Here is an 18,464-nt window from a genome sequence, read left to right as displayed (position 1 = left end):
AATCTGACGTAACACCAGTAAAATTGTTGAATTGGCCAAAATTTGCAAATGAAAACTTGAGAGATTGGCAGGTATGCAACCCTCGCGTTCACTTTGCTCGTCTATGGCCAACGCGTTGCATGTAAACCAACTGGCCAACTTGCAACCCTCGCGCGGTTTCTGAATTTATCAAGCAGCCTCACAGAGTATGGTGCCTGGATTGACGACGAGGGCAGTGATGAAAGTACGAGACAACGTAACTGTGAAGAAATGAAAGATAGTTGGGCTAATGCAGTGCAGTTGCTCCTTTATTCGAGCTGCCAGGATGTGCAGGCACCGGCTACACTGGTCGCAGCACGATGACGTTAGAAATGAATGGCCAAATACATGCAAGAACATACGGGCATGCAGAAACATGCTAATGCAATTACCATTTTTCTGGGTGGCAATTATTTGGACCTCCGGACAGTAGCGGGTCAGCCTAAATTACCTCTCAGCAGCTGTGGAAGGTTTCTGCATGCTGCTGAAGAAAATCACGTTTGAGGGCTGCCTTTATGCCCAGGTGTCACTGGCCTCCACACAATTGAGCTTACTACACTAGGCTATTTTGAGACGATTATTGGCAAGTGCTCGCCAAAACAGTGAACTCTAGCAACAAGTTATCCAACATCCACTGGTCCATCCGTGTCATATCAACACAAGCGGCAGCCTCGGCCAAATGTTGGCCAGCCTCACAATCAACATCGCACGACCTTGCACATCCACTCCATACTTGAGAGGTGACTGAATATGAGGGGGGTTTATTAGATGACAATGTTAGGTGAATGTCTGTGTGTGTGCACGCGCACGCTGCTGCAAGGGGACGCTTGACTCAGGAAGAAGGTCGCAGTACGGCTGCTGCTATCCGTAGACCACCCCCCGTCTGCTCCTGGTACACTTCTATGACGTCGTCGTTGACCATTTCCAACTGCACAAAACAACGTCAGGGTTATCAACACACGTTGCACGCAGCAAGGTTCATGGAAAGAATTGAATTTTTAAAAAAGGGGGGGGGGAGTTATGAATTCGCCCTCACACTGCTGAGTGCTGGCCCTCTGGTTAGCTCCATCGGTAAAGCAACCACCTCGGATAGGCGTTGGTTCTGGGTTTGATCCCCAGACCAGGATGAATTTTTCATAAACCAGGAAGCTTCGCTTTCTGAGAAATCTGTACGCATTTCCTTTTATGCATTGTACGTTACAAAAGACAACAATAAACTTCACATGTTCCCTTTCGTAAACCTTTCGTCACCTTGCAGGATCCCGCAGGAACTGATTTATAATGGTTAACTACACGAGATTTTTGTGAACGCACTTATTCAGATTGTTCTCCACATGGCAAAGAGCAGCTGCCGAAGTGGACTTCTCCCAGCAACTTTGAGGCAAGAGTGAATCGGAATGCGCTCCTTGTCTATGAGCGACTGAGAGGAGCATGTGGGAATCCAGGCGCATAGCATCGTGTGCTACATTACACAGCACAATCCTTTATCCCGCACGATGAGTGCCATTATTTCTTTTGCCGCTGCATGGCAACTGCAAGCACGAGCAGCTGCAGAGGCGGTAGTACTGAACACAACAGCATTTCACTCATCTTGCAGGCAACATCAATCGTGCAGAAAACAGATGTCGCTGTCAAAGCATACATATCTTGATAGGAAAAAAAGAAAAAAAAATACCGCTGCTTGTTTCAACATATAGAGCTCGCTCTCTGCGACGATAGTCCAAAGTATTTCGCCGAAGAAAAGTATAAATTCCCAACAAAAACAGTTCGAACTACCCTTTAACTGCAAATGAATTTCTTTATATCAATGAGCACACAGCTGCAACAAGTTTTATGTAGCTGAGGAATTCTTTGTAGCCGCTCATGGTTACCCACTGCACCATGACCAGCGCCACGAAGTCATGCAAGCATTATGCACATGTTCTGTGACAAAACCAACTTGTAAAACATTGTTGAATTAATGCATAACAGTGCAATAAATCTGCGACATCATACTGGGTCTTACTCGGTCCTGTGGATCACAGTAGTGATGACGCAATGCACACCTACACGTGCACGACGTCTCAAATTACATAAGGCACCGATCGTGAACAACCGTGTCATTCAGGCTGTCACCTCGCTCACATGCGACTCTAAACTGAAGCCCACTTGTTCTTATAGCACTGTCAGATGAGTTTCGATGTTGCTTGCGTGTTGAATGAACTGAGTAGAGGGCAAGCAGGTCATTTTAACCCTTTGTGGCCCGTTGTCGGGTCCCTCTCGACAACACAACACAGCCATTGCGGTCCGCAATCAGGTACCACATCCTATCCAAACATCGCTGAAAAACTTAGGCACATGGTCAACTGCAAAAATAAACATCCACTGAGTTTCTCTGGCACAGCTGTTGGTTTTTATTTCATGATTCTCAGAACTGGGGAAATATTTCTGAAACAGAATGGCTGAAAAGTGGGTAAAAGTATCGGACCGCAAATGCTCAACAATAATTTCTTGGGTCTTATGGGCCAAAACCACGATACGATTATGGGCCACGCTGCAGCGGAGGGCTCAAACTTTCGGCCACCTGGAGTTCTTTAACATGCACAGACTTCACGCAACACAGTAAGTACACGGGCCTCTAGCGCTTTGCCTCCACCGAAATGCGAACAATACAATCAATATTGATAGCTTCGCTTACACTGATTATCACAGTGTGCTAGACCTGCATCTCTTTAGGTCTTACGCATGTCACGCGACCACTGTGAAGAGGACTTAGTAGGTGTGACATCACACCGAACTTAATGTGATCCCCGCCTCACCTTCACCTTGTTCACATTGGGCTCAATGCTATGCCTTTTATGCACGTCACATTGTTCATAAATAGCAATGACCGTCAATGCTGCTTCATCCTCCTCACCTGTTTGGGTGTTTCGTCATCGTTGATGCGCTTCCCATCAAACAGGAAGCGGAGGGATGATACCGACATAGCCTGCACAAAATTTGAAAAAAAAAAAAAAATGCTTTATACAAGAATCAAATGGCAATGAAAACACAGCATGCATATGGAACCAGCAGTGCCCTGAACCTGTAGCACGTAGACAAACTAGGAAGCAAAAAAGAGTCCTTTATGCATTCGGCTAAGTCAGCTTGAAGGCGAAAGTGATGCCCTTGTTCTTATTCTTCTCAGTCGACCGTACTTTCATGCATGGAATTAAGGAACAAAATGTGCCAAGACCCGTGACAGCTAGTAGCCCCTTCCCAACCCCAGTATGCATTTCGGCAAGGTACCAGTGTATTGTGACGAAAGTGACTTAAAAAGCATTCCGCAAAGCGGTAGAACATGACAAGAAAATTTCAGAACCACTGTGCGTTATTTTCTTTCACAATAGTTAGGGCCGTTTTTCGAGAGATTTATGGCCATGTCCGTAAAATCAGGCGAAGTGCTCAAAATTTGGAAGTCTCCTGGGTGAATTGGGAGAGTTGGCAGGCAAGCAAACAGCCAATGTTTCCATCGAATACATCGACGGCAAGTTGTCACCATTGTTTATGTGGAGCTTCCACTTTACATGTTGAAGGTCTGTGCACAGCAGTGTTACAACTAGCACAAGAGGAAGAACTCCTTGGACACCTAGTACAAAGCATGCGTAAGCCTTTTCTGGGTGACTGTACTGGAATGATTGATGTCCAAACTGCAGGTGGACAACGCAGCCTATATTTCTTGCTAAAGTTAGCACAACTGAGAAAAATGTCGAGACTAGGCGGGCATTTTGGCAGAGCACGACACAAATAAATAAATCTATAGAATTGGCGCAATTGACCCAGCTGCTGCACTTCTGCTAATAGCAAAAATTGATGAGCCAGCTGTTGCTAACTTTTCTGTGTTTCAGTTTCTTCCCAGGGCGTCTACCAATTCAATTTTTTCAAATTGCCTGACCTTGTCTTCATCAAGGCAGTTGCTGACTTTTTTGGGGGGTGGGGGGTGTGCTCAAAAGCATGATTTATAAATATGGCACCCATTCACATTTTGGCAAGGCTGTTCTTTTAATGCATTTTCTAAACTAGAAGAATCAATATTCCCGATTATCTTGACTGAATCATGAGACCGAGTCAGTGACTCCCCAAAAACAATGCATAACTAGCCAGTTTTCACTTGATGGCAACAAAGGAACAGAAGCCTTGTGGTCACAATCCAACTCACCACTCTTTCACTGTAGCTCTTCTTTAGCTTCCCCATCTGTGTGGTCATCTTCACCTTGAAGTGGATCTCATTGCCATCCTGCAAATACAGCCACACATCAGGTGGCGTGCACAAACCGGTGCCCACCTCAACCGCTCAAATTGGCACATAATACACTGCATGATCCATCTCATTGAGAGTTAGCCAAAGCTTTGCTCAATTTTTCACAGCTGCACTTTCTTCTCGGGGCCAATAATTTGGAGCCTGCTGTCCACTAAAGTTGCAAGAAAGCAGACACTGACTAAATGGGAGGGCCAGCTACAGGTGCTTACCTGCCAATGTGTAAATTTAGAACCCATAAATGTCGCGCAGACAAAATGCAGAGGAGAAGAGGAGTTGGAGTAATCCCTTTCAAATGTTTGTGAACATGCACCTTTTGTGAGATATATTGCTACTCTTACGAGAAAAACATACACTGCAATTACCTACAGCCCGATACAAGTCTGGAAGGCAGCGACATTTCCTGCTCAAAGGTGATCGAATAATGAGGAAGCTGCCTCAAGTTCATTGCCTTTGTCTTTTATGCCTTTTACTTATTATTTTCCTTAAGCCAGTTGTATAGATGTTCTTGCTTTCTTTCGTGTTTCATACACTTTATGCTAACAAGATCATTTTATGTATTGTTACCCACTCTGCAACGACTCCTTTGGAGTCGGCAGTATTGTCAAATAAAGAATAAATATGAGCCTGTGCCAACGGTTGTGCACTCCTAGACTAACATTGGGAGCCAGATGGGCAGTAACTCTGCCATGAACTCACTTGCTCGCAGCAGAGTTACTTCATTTACTTAGCAAGCGAGCTCACTGCTATGTAACATTGACTATGCGCAATGTTACGTAGCAATGAGCTTGTTGATTAGTAACTGCACCTTGGCCCTGCGCTGATGCAGTTTTGGCCGCGCAGTTGTCACTTTTTAGCACACAAACGAACAAGGATGAAAAAACAAGGTGGACACAGCGCTATGCCCAAGCAGGGACGCAACAACCGTAATAGGATTTGGAGCAATTTCTGGAGCATCAAAATGTAGCTTTTGGAGCACGAAAATAAAAATTTGGAGCAGGTTACGGGGGAAAAAGAACCTCAAATTTTTTAGCACGAAATCCCAAATTTGGAAGTACAATAAGGCTTACTTTTAGAAAACAAAAATATATTACAAACTAACATCAGCTAACTTGTGCACAGTGCACGCGAGCACTATTTCAATGAAAGCGGTCTGCTGAACCACCCCACAGTGCATACAATGTCTTAGTATACAATAGCATCTGCAGTGCCTGTCAAATCATTTGACGTAAAGGTTCGTAAAGCAGGAGTGAGTGGGGGTGGCTAAAAAAGAAAACTGGCGTACGTTTTTGCTCACTGTTTCTCAGGGCCGCAGAAACGTCACACGCATACCTGAATGATTGCCAGTAATTTTTTTTAGACGCCAGCAATCATATTAGTACTCATTATGAGGTGCGTGCACGCATGAGTAATTAAGGAACGAGATGTGCTGTGTCCCGCAGCAGCTAGTATTAATAGCCCCTCTAAATCTTCGTATGCTTCGTACACTGGTCTACTCCGCACGGCACTGGTGTACTGCAGCGAAAGTGGCTTAAAATGCATTCTGCACGCGACAGAACAAGACCATGGAATTTTAGAACCGCTGCCCTTTTTTTCTTCTTTTTTTTTTGCGGTATGGTTAGGGTACAATGAAGTAGTGGTTAGGGTTATGGTCTGTTCTTCTGGATTGGATGACGATGCAAAAAGTGCAGGTGGCCAATGCAATCTTTAGTTCCTGCTAAAATTAGCACAACTATGAAAAATTTGAGGCTGGTCAGGCGTCTTGGCGCGGCATGGCACAAAAATAAGGAATTGTATCAAACTGGCGCAAATGGCACAGCTGTTGCACCCCTGCCCAAGCATATGCGCAGTTGTCGCATATTTGTTTACCCCATCAGTGCTTTGCACCGCGCTTCCTCACTGCATCGCCTGCAACTAACTGACACTGTTGTTTCCATCGCGAGCACCAGCGAGCCGACAGAAGAGGACAAAGAAGTACCAGTGAGCACGAGAGAAAACGGGGACATAGAACTACTAGCAGGGTCTTAATGGCCTCACTCAGTGTCAAATAAAGCCCTCTTTTAATCACCTCGACGGTATCGAGTTCTTCAACGGCTTCTCGACGCCATATCCCAAACATTTGGTGCTGATCAACCCGGGATAGATCTACTGACGGCTACGAGTTGCCCGGATGAAATGGACAAGCTCAAGGCAAAGCGGACTTCACGACGATCTTTGAACAGCCGGATCATCAATGAGGCAAGTGCCCTACTTTGCAACGACTCCGCAACGCATGAGCAGCTCGATTCCATCTACGAGAGGCTCAAAACGAACAACGATGAGTTGAACAAGATCAACAACAAATTGGAGAGCATCATCACGGACGAGGACTTCCAATCCGAGTACGAAACAATTTTAGAGTATGAAGACAACGCGATGCGCATTCTCGCCGAGCTCATAGGCCGTCGGAACTGCATTTCAAGCACACCAGCAGAAGAGGGATCGGGGTCGGGGCCGACTACCAATGTGATCGCTACACCATCAGAGAGGACGGGAGCCAAGCTGCCGAAGCTCACGATCGCGCCCTTTTCTGGGGATGTGTGTAAATGGACGGAGTTCTGGGAGCAGTTTCTCCAGATTGTCCACAACAACGTCACCCTGACTACGATGGAGAAATTCCACTATCTGCGACAGTTTTTAAAAGGAGACGCTGCCTCAGCGGTGGCCGGTCTTCCAACGACTGAAGCATGCTATAAGGACGCTGTAGACCTACTACAGAAGCGCTTCGGGGACAAGACCCGCCAAGAGCAGGAATACTTTGCAAGATTGCGTCAGCTGACTCCTGTTCGAGCATCTGGTGATACAAGAGCCCTCCGACAACTCTACGGCCACGTGCTCGTGAACATCCGAGGGCTGGAGTCACTCTGTGTGCAGCGGTCTTCATTTTCGTCGATGCTCTGCGACGTCATGCTTAAGGCATTACCCCGAGACGTCGTGGTACTGTATCACCGTACCTGTGCCGCACAAGCTGAGAATGATGCCGCGGACAACGCAGGGCTGGACGGTCTCCTGAAGCTCCTTTCGGTCGAACTGGAGAGTTTGGAAAAAAGCGACTATAAGGATAGCAGCGGACGAGACAGCGGGGCTCAACATGTGGCGACCCAGCCAGCCCGTAGTCGGCCTTGGAAGCAGCCTACGTCATCTGTTGTCCATACGAAATCGACTCGTGATTATCAGCACTACAACGAGATGTGTGCGTTCTGTTCATCCAAGCAGCACTCCACGGAAGCGTGTCCTACCGACATGTCCCTGACGCAAAAGAAGCAAGTGCTGTCGAGTGACAAAAGGTGCTTCCGATGTACCATGAAAGGCCACAGGGCACGCGACTGCAAGCGGAGGATCTCGTGTTCGAAGTGCAAAGGCCGACATGCCTCGAGTATGTGTGACCCAAACAGGATTCCACAGGACTCGCACCAAGCCGCCCGGAATGACGGTGCAAGTGCAACAGTTTGCTCATCACTAGGGAGACAACGGCGAATCAGCGATGGATACAATGCGTGCGTCTTCCTCCAAACGTTCCGAGCCTGGGCGGGAAGCGATCACAACTGCCGCTACGTGCGAGGTGTATTCGACGGTGGCAGTCAGCGTACCTTTGTCACCGAGGAGTTGTCACGACACTTGGGCTTAAAATGCCTCGGATCCATAAACATGGCTCTCAACACCTTCGCCAGTGCCTCAAACCAAGCGGCTGAAAATCGACGAATAGTGGAGCTTCGCTTACGAAGTCAGTTTTCTGACATGGAGGTTTAGCTAAGTGCCATTGAGATTCCGCACATCTGCCAAGACATCGACGAAACAAGAATGGAAGTCTCATTCGTCGCTTCTTTTAAGAAATTGGGAAGGGACGTAGCCGATGAACTCGCACACGCATCAGTGATCACACAAAGTGGAATCAGCGTGCTGATAGCCTCCGATCAAATGTGGAGAGTTCTGACCAGTGAAGTCCTACGGTGTGAGGACAATGATTCACTGATTGCCATGAACTCCAAGCTTGGTTGGACGTTTCAAAGACGCACTACCTTCTTGACATCACAGTGTGCCACAGTGAGAATGATGGTTTGCGCCTTGAAGACTCAAGTAGTCTAGTCAGATGAGTTTCTACGGACGTTCTGGGAACTGGAACACCTTGGCATATCCGACTCAGTTGAAAGACCTAATGAAGTCAGCAAGGTCATGCAACAGTTCGAAAGCGCCATAACATACTGCGACGGAAGGTATGAAGTGGCGCTACCTTGGAAGGAGGGATGCGAGCTTTCCGACAACAAGCAAGTTGCTGTGACAAGGCTCCATAAGCTGCTTACTCGTCTAGCGAAGCAAAAGGGATTATTACTGACATACGACGACACCATACGCGAGTACGTGCGAGCGGGACACGCCGAAATTGTTGATGACGTTCCTCCGGAGCCAGACAAGTTGTACTACATGCCACACAAGGAAGTCATCAGAGAGCAGGCGTTGACTACAAAAGTACGGGTGGTTTTCGACGCATCATCTCATGACAAGGGATGCAAGTCTCTCAATGAGTGCCTTGAAAAGGGAGACAACCTCTACCAAGACCTTGGGAAGATACTTCTGCGTTTCAGGACACATCCTATAGCGGTAATCGCTGACATAGAGAAAGCATTCCTACAAATATCCATACGGAAAGAAGACAGACGCTTTTCAGTTCCTGTGGTTTGCCGAAGGTGACTTAATGGGTAGTCAGCTCCAAGAATGGAGGATGACTCGTGTACCCTTTGGAGCTACATGCAGCCCATTCCTCCTCATGGCGACCATCCTTCACCATGTGAGGAGAACGCAAGGTGTCAAAGAGAAAACGTCAACAAGACTGGCCGAGTCCTTTTACGTAGATGACCTGGTTACGGGCGCCGACACGGAAGACGAAGCTGAAGAATTTTGTCGTGCAGCGCAACAAATCATGAAAGCAGCGGGAATGGTCCTACGCAAATGGACCACAAACTCACCTAACCTAATGGTTGCACTGGAACGACAGAAGGAGTCTGCCAGTCAAGAACTGGTAGTGCTTCATGAGCAATCTGTTAAAGTTCTTGGCGTTGCTTGGAATCTCGTTAAAGGGACCGACAACTGATTTTTCTCGACCCAGTTTCTTACGGCGCGACAGGAAGCTTACCCTTCGTAGCGTTTGTAGCTGCAGTGGTTTATGCTAAAAGCACGTAGTTATTTTATAAGCAGTATTTTTCTATCTGAAAGGCTCCAAACACGCATGAAGGCTTGCTCCAGCAACGCTGAGAATTGATAGCGATGCCGCTAGCCCTTGTGAAAACTGTCGTTGTTCTGCTTTCGCAGGAGTTACTGTAACTATGCTTAACCACCTTTATTTCGAGCTTGGAAACCATTTTTGAAAATAGCAAGCTGTTACAATCAGATAATGTGGCTTTATACACCTTCTCGGTATTTGTACAGCGTTATGTGCGCCTGCGCCCAAGGTTGCCTGCGCCTGTGACATAGATGGCTTGTCCCGGCATGTGATCATTACGCCAAGCGAAGGCAGCGCCACTTTGCTGCATACAACTAACGCAGGCTTATATGTACATTTTTATGGAGTAATACCTTTTAATATAAAGAAATGAACAATATTTCAGTACTAACAGAAAAGTCATCGAACGCATACACCAACCAATGGTCACGTGACCGCCTTCATCGGACCGTTTATTATTTTGCCGACAGAGGCGCCAAAGGTCACTTTTCGCGACCTTCTATGAAGAAATAAAAATACAAATCCACCTCTCACGAGATAAACAGGGTTGGTTTGAGTCAATGCGACGGACAATCTTTCCATCAGTGCAGTCATCTCATTTCGTGTTCTGGGCAGTTGTCGGTCCCTTTAAGGACGAGTTCAGTTTCTCGGTCGACCGACTGCTAGACTTTATGAAAGAGAAACTTGACACTAAACGGTTCGTCTTACAGGCGACGTCGAGAATATTTGACCCACTCGGAATGGTTGGACCGTACACCATTGCCATACAGATACTATTCCAAAAACTGTGGACTCGTGGAATAAGCTGGGATGACCAACTACCTGATGACCTGCGAGACGAATGGCAAAACCTAGTACGACAGCTTCCACAACTGCAGGAAATATCGATTCCTCGCTATCTGGGCGGAAGGAGGAAGTTTCCAAGTGAAATGCATCTGCATGTCTTCTGCGACGTCAGCCCAGCAGCGTACGGAGCCGTAATATACGCCGTTACTACCATGACCGAATGACCCATCTTGCTGATCTCCAAGGCACGTGTGGCTCCCATTAAGAAAACGACGCTACCATTAAGAAACGGTGCACTGGTTGGCGTGGCTCCCATTAAGTGCAAACGTGGCTCCCATTAAGAAACGGTGCACTGGTTGGCGCTAGACTGCTGACATACGTGAGCAGTGCACTAAATGACATTCATATTGAGTACACTATGTGGACCGACTCCACGATTGTACTGTCATGGATACGAAGAGACTGCACGAGGTGGAAGCAATTCGTTGCTAATCGTATCACGGACATCAAGTACAGAACAGAACCATCCCGATGGAGATATTGCCCAGGATTGGAGAATCCGTCTGATTTACTAACGAGAGGTGTGACGTTAGACAAAGTTAGATCCAGCTCAGTGTGGTGGCATGGTCCTGACTGGCTGCACGGTTCAGTGGAGAAGTGGCCTCTCCAACCTATCATTTCACCGGACATGGATGAAGCTGCCAGAAGCGAGATAGCAGCTGTTCAAGTAGTGACGGCAACGGAGAGACTTATTCCAATTATAAATATAAACATTGAGCGTTTCAGCAAGCTTCAGCACTTGCTGCGAATCACAGCTTGGGTGTTTCGATTTACAGACCGCTGCCGACACAAAACAGAAGAAACTAGCCACCTGACTGCGACAGAAGTCCTGCGGGCCGAGCACTACTGGGTTAAACACGTCCAAAACCAAGAATTTCATGCAGAAGTGAACTGCCTAACACGCGGTCGGACACTGGAACACACGTCCTGCATTGCTAACCTTCGCCCGTTTATAGATGCTGACAAATTCTCAGAATCGGTGGACGCTTGTCGCTCCTGAAGTCACCGCTAACAGTCAAGCATCCAATACTTCTGCCAGCAAAGCATCATTACTCCGGTCTGGTTGTCATCAGAGCACATCAGCAAGTCCTACACAATGGTGTACGAGAGACGCTCACCCAGCTCAGAGAGCACTACTGGATTTGTCGCGGATGTGTCTTGGCGAAAAAAGTTATACGCAGTTGCAACGTGTGCAAACGACTCGCCGCCAGACCAGGAAGTGCTCCAACAGCGCCTTTGCCAAGTCACCGGATAGAGCCAACAAACCCTTTCGAGGTTGTTGGTGTAGACTTCGCAGGCCCGCTCTTAGCACGCACGCAAGACGGCGACGCAAAGTGCTACGTAGCACTTTTCACCTGTGCTGTTTCGCGAGCAATTCACCTTGAGCTCGTCTCTAACATGACAGCTGAAACATTCATATTATGCTTGCGACGGTTTGTCAGCTGGAGGGGACTGCCCCGCGTTATCTATTCGGACAACGCGAGGACCTTTCAAAAGACGTCAGCGGATTTAAAGCGCCTATGCCACATCTTCAAAGAAGAGGACGTCGCAAACCATCTCACCGTCAACGGCATTCTCTGGAAGTTTATAGTGCCCAATGCACCATGGTGGGGTGGATGGTGGGAGCGACTGATAAGATCGGTGAAGACTTCGCTGCGTAAGATTCTCGGCAGAGCCTGTCTCAACTTTGAAGAAATTATGACAGTGCTGACAGAAGTCGAAGCAGTAATCAACTCTAGGCCTCTAACCTTTGTCGAGACAGATGAAGCGGAACCGTGCACTTTGGCTCCAGCCAATCTACTGCTTGGACGTCGACTAACTGCTATGCCATATGACGCGGTCAACGTTGACGCCAACTCGAGACGATCGGATGTCATTTGTCGACATGCCTACAGAAGGCTTCTAACCGAGCATTTTTGGAAGCGATGGCGGAAAGAATATTTGCTGCAGCTCAGGTCTGCACATTTCGCAGGCAATCAACGAGCCACGGACTTAAAAGGAAGGTGACATCGTTATCGTACATTCCGAGGCGTCACCTAGACAACTATGGAAACTTGCAAGAATCCTTCAGGTTTTTAGAAGTTCAGATGGGCATGTCCGTTCGTGCAAGGTTAAACAGCAAGGAGGTCTGATTGTGACAAGGCCCATACAAAAGCTATACCCGCTGGAACTCTGTAATTAACTTCATTTGCACGGCCGGGAATGTTTCCATCGCACCAACCAGCGAGCCGACAGAACAGGACAAAGAAGTACCAGTGAGCACGAGAGAAAACGGGGACATAGAACTACTAGCAGGGTCTTAATGGCCTCACTCAGTGTCAAATAAAGCCCTCTATCGAGTTTCTTCAACGGCTTCTTGACGCCATATCCCAAACAGACACGGCCAACAGGTGGGGAAAGCCTTGCTCTGCTAATGAGTGCACACCAATGATGCAGTGGGTGATGTGTGGCAAAGTCACGACGACTCTGCTCTGCGACGAGAGAAGGAAGGGGAAGCCGAGCGAAAAACCAAATGTTTGTTCTATTTTCTGCAGCTTTATTATTACAATCAACCTATTCGCAAGAATTCTTGGGGCAGGATGCCCCACACCCTACAAGTATGCAGTTATCTCTTCATCACAAATTTTGTGCCTCGAGGTGTTTAAGGGGCCTTTAAAATTGTACCTAACAGAGGGGTGTTCAAAGAGTTGCACAAGCAGCCGGTAACATATACAAGGCCTCTGGCCACTTCATCATAGTCTACTTCGTCCTACTGGCTCCGATCCCTCCACAGTCTTGTGACATTACTCCACAGTAAGTGTGCGGCCTTGTCTCAGATCTAGTGCGGTAGCAGTGGTGGTCGGTCACTGACAACTAGTTCAATTTCAGGGAGGGAAAGAATTCTGAAAAATTTGAGATCACCACAGTCAGATGGTGGGAATTTCCAGTGGCGCACTTGTAATTCTGGAAAACTTGTTTCCTCGCTTAATAGACCTCCACGCATTCTCTGAACAAGAGCCAACACTTTTTCAGCCAGGTTACAGATGACAACACATGAGCCTTGAACAAAGGCAGGTCTGCTTACTCATTCATTCACTTTCCACAAGTTTGAGGCTACATAACTGAGAGGAACAGTATTGGCTACAGCAATGAAATTCTAGGAACTGACATGCATGAAAGCAGCATTGTAATAGAAGAGGAAATCTATTGAAATTGCCAGTTACTGACAAGAAATCAAAGCATAGATTGGCACAATACTTGATATGGATTTAGACAATAATGACATTATGGGGAAGAAATACCTCGATCAACGAGAAAATTAACCATAATTTTGAGCCTGTGCACTGCGCCACTAGTGGCATTCACAGGCTGTCACACGAGAAAGTTTACCGACACTTGCTGCAGAGTCAAAGTGCCTCAGTAGCCTAAAATGTAAATGAAGTGAAAAGTAGAGCAACTGCTAACTTTAAATCATTTCTTTTATTTTATTGAGAACGTTATGTAATGCACTATTATGTGCTGCACTTCAGATTCAAATTCATATACTAAATGAAACACGGAGTACAAGACGCACATAAAAGGAAAAAAAAGACTGAGCATGGGGCATTGCGGAATGTGAAACACAGTGCTACGCAAGTTAAACGTATATAAGCTGCACCTAATGCCATGCACGTACATAGTATGTGTACCACTAACAGCAACAATGGCAGCAAAAGCAAAGTGAACGATTATTACGCTACGCATGTAATTCCTGTTCAGGGGCATTCTGAAGCCCATGCACTCGGCTAGGCAAGAGCCAGCAATTACGGGGACAAATAAAGTTGTTCATCCATTCACCCAAGAGGCCGAGCAAAAGTGCCAATGTCGCCAAGACGCTAAGTTCATTTTAAAAGACCGTTTGCGGAGAAGTTCAACAGCTTTGCTGGCCAATTGTGACGGCTGGGAGGAGTGCCAATCAATTCTTTCTTTAGCAAAGGTTGCCTAAAATATGAGGTAACCGCCAATCCCGAACACAGATCTGGTAAAAGTACTCTCGGTGGTATTGATACCAGTAATACCAATTGCAGTTCCAATGAAAAATGGCAGTTCTAAGTAACAGTTCCCATAACAGCATGCACAAGATGCTGCCATTTAAATGCTGTTCTAAAATACGTGCGATTTATACACCCTTGTGTCACCCCAAACTGGCTCAGAAAGGCATTGTCCTTCTTTCAAATTCACAAGACTTGTTGCTTTCTTGCCCTGCTTTATTTCCACTCTGAATGAACCGTGACGAGAAGATGCCGAGAAGATGCATTGCATGTTTAATTACTTTGCAAGTTTTTCTTTCGCATTACACCTATCCAGCGAGATTGATGGACCAGGTTGGCGGTCTTGGAAACGGGGAGGTCTATCCTCTCATGCCTCGAGCTCTCTGCACTGCTCAACCACGCAACACATTCGACTCTAAGCCTACCGCATGTCATCCTGAGCAACATCGCTGTACTTTCTCTACCCTGAAACATGCACCCAGTGCACCACAAGCAGCCAAGGGAGGCCTACGAGATACAGCGTCTCACCGGATGAGTAGCCACGACAGCCACTGTAATTGTCAATAACAAACATTAAAATAGCATATCGATCTTGCAAAACAATCCCCTAGAAGCCGAGGAAGCTGCTGCAGCCTCACTCAAACCGAGGTGAAAGCCATTATTACTTACTCTCAACAGGCCTGCGCAGCTTCGCTAGCGGCAGAATCCATACCAACAAACTGAACAATCACGCAAGAACCTCCAATGAGGCCGTGATCACCTGGGTGCCAGCATTCCTGGCAACGAGACCTCCAATCTCGTGGCTTATCCGACGCACCAAGCAGAGTCCATGAATCCTCTAGTCCCATACCACGACACTACACAGCATTATGCTTACCCGCCGAACATACCCTCCAGCACACAAGTCACTACCTAGAGAGCAGGAGAGATTACTCTGGGCTCTGCAAATCAACATATAGATGGCTTGCACTGACGTCACCGCAACAGCCACGTTGGAGCACCAACATGGTGGTACGCAAACTTTGTGATGCCACCTTAGTACATCGCATGCTGGCTCCTCCTTTATTCATGCACAGAGGCCCAATAATGTTCCAGCGACGTCGTTATCACACTGAAGCAGGTTAATCGCTGCGCGATTACACTGCGTTGACGCCATCTAAGCCGCAGTGTCCATGACATCACATGCAAGCTATCAATTCCCACACATAACCAGAAGTTACTCAATTTTCTCCACAATGCTGCCTCTGCAGAGAACCCGGGTCCCTCCAATGCATGGTAGGAGGCTGCCGTAAAACCCGCCAACCCTCACCACACCAGCGAGCTTTGGCCCGCTCCAACCTCAGCCAAGTCTGGTTGCAAGGGCCTAGGACACCTCTCCTTAACTACCATGTAATTCTCTCTCTCTGACATCACAGCAATATTAGATGCAGAACGAAATTCATGGCTGGGGATACTAACTATCCAGGGCTGCCATTAATAACAAATTTGCCCAACACTGAACTAGCACACGTGCCTACACTGCCTCCTGAAGAACCGGACAACATGCTGCAAGCAAACAATGTACTTCGGCAGTACACTCTAGGCGAGGTGCTCAAGGATGCCGATACTGCATGTTCACACAGCTGATCCTACATGACTGATGTCTCCTAAAGACAGCACATTGGGTTCATTATTAATACGCCTTAGGCAAATGTTTATAATATATGTAACATGTTCTGTTGCCCAAGGGGCAAACAATCCCATGACAGCACATCCCCCAGCATGACTTAGTTCTACCTTATTTACAGTCATGCGAATATCAGCTGTACCAGTACTTTATCAGTTTGTCACAATAAACGTACATTCCTATTTCCGCACTTTTTAAGTTTTGAGCTTTATTTATTCCTAAAGCTATTCATTAACGCATGCAACTGGCTTCCCGACGTTGCTGCATCATCCTCATAGATAAGTACATTCACACTACAACACCAGCACGAATTTATTAATCGAGCAGTTTGCCACGCCTGCACTTCGTTTTGCCGCATTGGTTTCTTAACGTCGTCATTCACTGAGGCGCTGTGCAGAGCTAACGACATTCGGGAATAATAAGACAGCGCATGCACCCTCTTGGATTCGAACTTTTCTCCCGCCCTTGCGCGATCACAGCCCTGTCAACGCCAAGCCGTTGGCCTGTTGGCGCCGAGACAGAAAGAGCATCGCGAAATCGGATTCAACCGCGCGACATCCGCGACGAACTATGCGAGTGGTCTTTCTTTTCTTTGGGGAGGCTAAAGGGCTTTCAACGCTTACGGTGGGGCAGAACTGATTAGAAAATCGAGAACGAATCAACGATGTGCCGTGGACTACCCGGGCAACGGCTACGTTCGAGGTTTTCAAAATAACTGCGCCGTCAGACGGCCGGCACACAAGTGTCCCACGGCCGCTTTTATGACTAACCAACCACGAGGCTCGACATCGAGCGCGGCTCGTTTTGCGCGCGGAGAGTCATTCAACGCGCAGTTAGGCTTACGGGTCAGCTTGCCCAGCACGAAGTTTTAAAGCTACTCACCTGGCCTACCACCTTCAATTTGATGTACTCGCAGTCGGCGCCCTCGGGCTTGGGGTCCTAGCAAATAGAAGTATGGCGGGCTTTAGAACCGCGACAACTTTCGCCACATTCGCAGCCGTGTTTTAATTCTATCTCACCTGATTGGCATCGGACATGGTGCTTAAAACTTGCAGCGCTGTTGCAGAGGTCCAAACAACGCAACTGTACGGCGAACCGTCGAGTTAAGCCAACCGGATACACTCCAAACGGCCGCCGCCGAGAACGCGCACAACACACACTGCGGATGCCGTCTTTGCCGCTGCCTCCCGCACGGTGCTGCCCCCGTGCTCGTGGTGGCGAATGGCGTGCAAGCTTCGGTGGCTTGGTGTGACGTCACAAAACTCTGGTCACGACACATTGACGTTCTCAAGTGCGCAACATTCGTTTCACGCCAGGAAACTGTACACTTCTTGGCTTTACTTTGAAGTCGCTTCGATGACACGCAATTTTATTCCTTCGTTTCCTGTATCACAAACACTCACATAGATCTGGGGAAGTGAAGAGGGGGAAGAGGGAGAGAGAGAGAAAGACGGAAGGAAGGAAGGAAGGTTGGAAGACAGAGAGAGAGAAAGAAAGATAGAGAAGAAAGAGAGAGAGAGAGCTTGCTAGCTCTCTGCTTCTTTCTCTCTAGCGAGAAAGAGAGAGAAAGCTTTCTTTCTTTCTTCCTTTCTTTCTCTCTAGAGAGAAAGAAGCAGAGAGAGAGAGAGAAAGGGTGGAAGGAAGAAAGGAGGGTTTCTTTCATTAAGAAAGAAAGAACGAAAGAAAGTCCCTCTTTCTCTCTCTCTCTCTTTAAGAAAGAAAGAAAGAAGGAAAGCAAGAAAGGAAGAAAGTTCTTTCTTTCTTTCTTGAGAAAAAGATGGGGGAGAGGAGAGGGGGAGGGGAGAGAGAAAAAAGAAAGAGAGAAAGAAACAGGAGAGACAAAAAAGAAGAAAGAAAGAAAAGAAAGAAAGACTTCGCTTCGCTTCCTTCTCTCTTCGCGTGCTATATATATATATATATATATCTATATATATATATATATATATATATATATATATATATATATATATATTAAAAGTGAAGGGAAATGTCTGCCTTGGTGGTACAATGGTTCGAACCGCGGCAGCAGGGCGGCGCCAGTGGGGGGTTTGGGGGGTCCAGCCCCCCCCCTGCCCCCCCCCCCCCCGGCTGTCAAAATACAATGCGAGCCTCTCTGCCCCCCTGAACCCAGTCGCGGGTGCCCCCCCAGTAAAAAAATCCTGGCGCCGCCCCTGCGCGGCAGGCGGGTCGCACTTTGATGGAAGCACGAAATGTTAGAGGCCCGTGTGCTGTGTCAGTGCGCGTTGAAGAGAACACCCGATGGTTGGAATTTCTCTGAACTCTTCACTACAGCGCGCCTCATGATTATGTCGTGGTTTTCGCACGTGAACCCCTAGTCATTACGGCAGACCTGTGGTGCGATCTTGTACGCGTTACAAAATAAACACGGAG

The 18,464-nt window shown here is 47.3% G+C and overlaps 1 protein-coding gene across 1 annotated transcript; it reads right to left on the bottom strand.

The window, feature by feature from the left end:
• Positions 1-759: 759 nt before the first annotated feature.
• Positions 760-17,318, bottom strand: LOC119386604 (small ubiquitin-related modifier-like). Its single transcript, XM_037653888.2, has 5 exons — positions 17,093-17,318; positions 16,956-17,012; positions 4,196-4,273; positions 2,915-2,986; positions 760-946 (listed from the first exon to the last, which is right to left on the bottom strand). The coding sequence occupies exons 1-5, from the start codon at positions 17,108-17,110 to the stop codon at positions 851-853; spliced, it is 321 nt and encodes a 106-aa protein (XP_037509816.1). The 5' UTR covers positions 17,111-17,318; the 3' UTR covers positions 760-850.
• Positions 17,319-18,464: the final 1,146 nt, after the last annotated feature.

This window comes from Rhipicephalus sanguineus, chromosome 3 (genome assembly GCF_013339695.2).
Source record: "Rhipicephalus sanguineus isolate Rsan-2018 chromosome 3, BIME_Rsan_1.4, whole genome shotgun sequence".
NCBI lineage: Eukaryota > Metazoa > Arthropoda > Arachnida > Ixodida > Ixodidae > Rhipicephalus > Rhipicephalus sanguineus.
This window is presented reverse-complemented; position numbering and strand designations above follow the sequence as displayed.

Excerpts from the sequence above, each read along its gene's own strand:
- LOC119386604 (XM_037653888.2), bottom strand. Across the intron at positions 4,274-16,955 it reads AATTGAAGGTGGTAGGCCAG|GATGGCAATGAGATCCACTT; the intron begins GTGAGTAGCTTT and ends CTGTATTTGCAG. Across the intron at positions 2,987-4,195 it reads AGAGCTACAGTGAAAGAGTG|GCTATGTCGGTATCATCCCT; the intron begins GTGAGTTGGATT and ends AATTTTGTGCAG.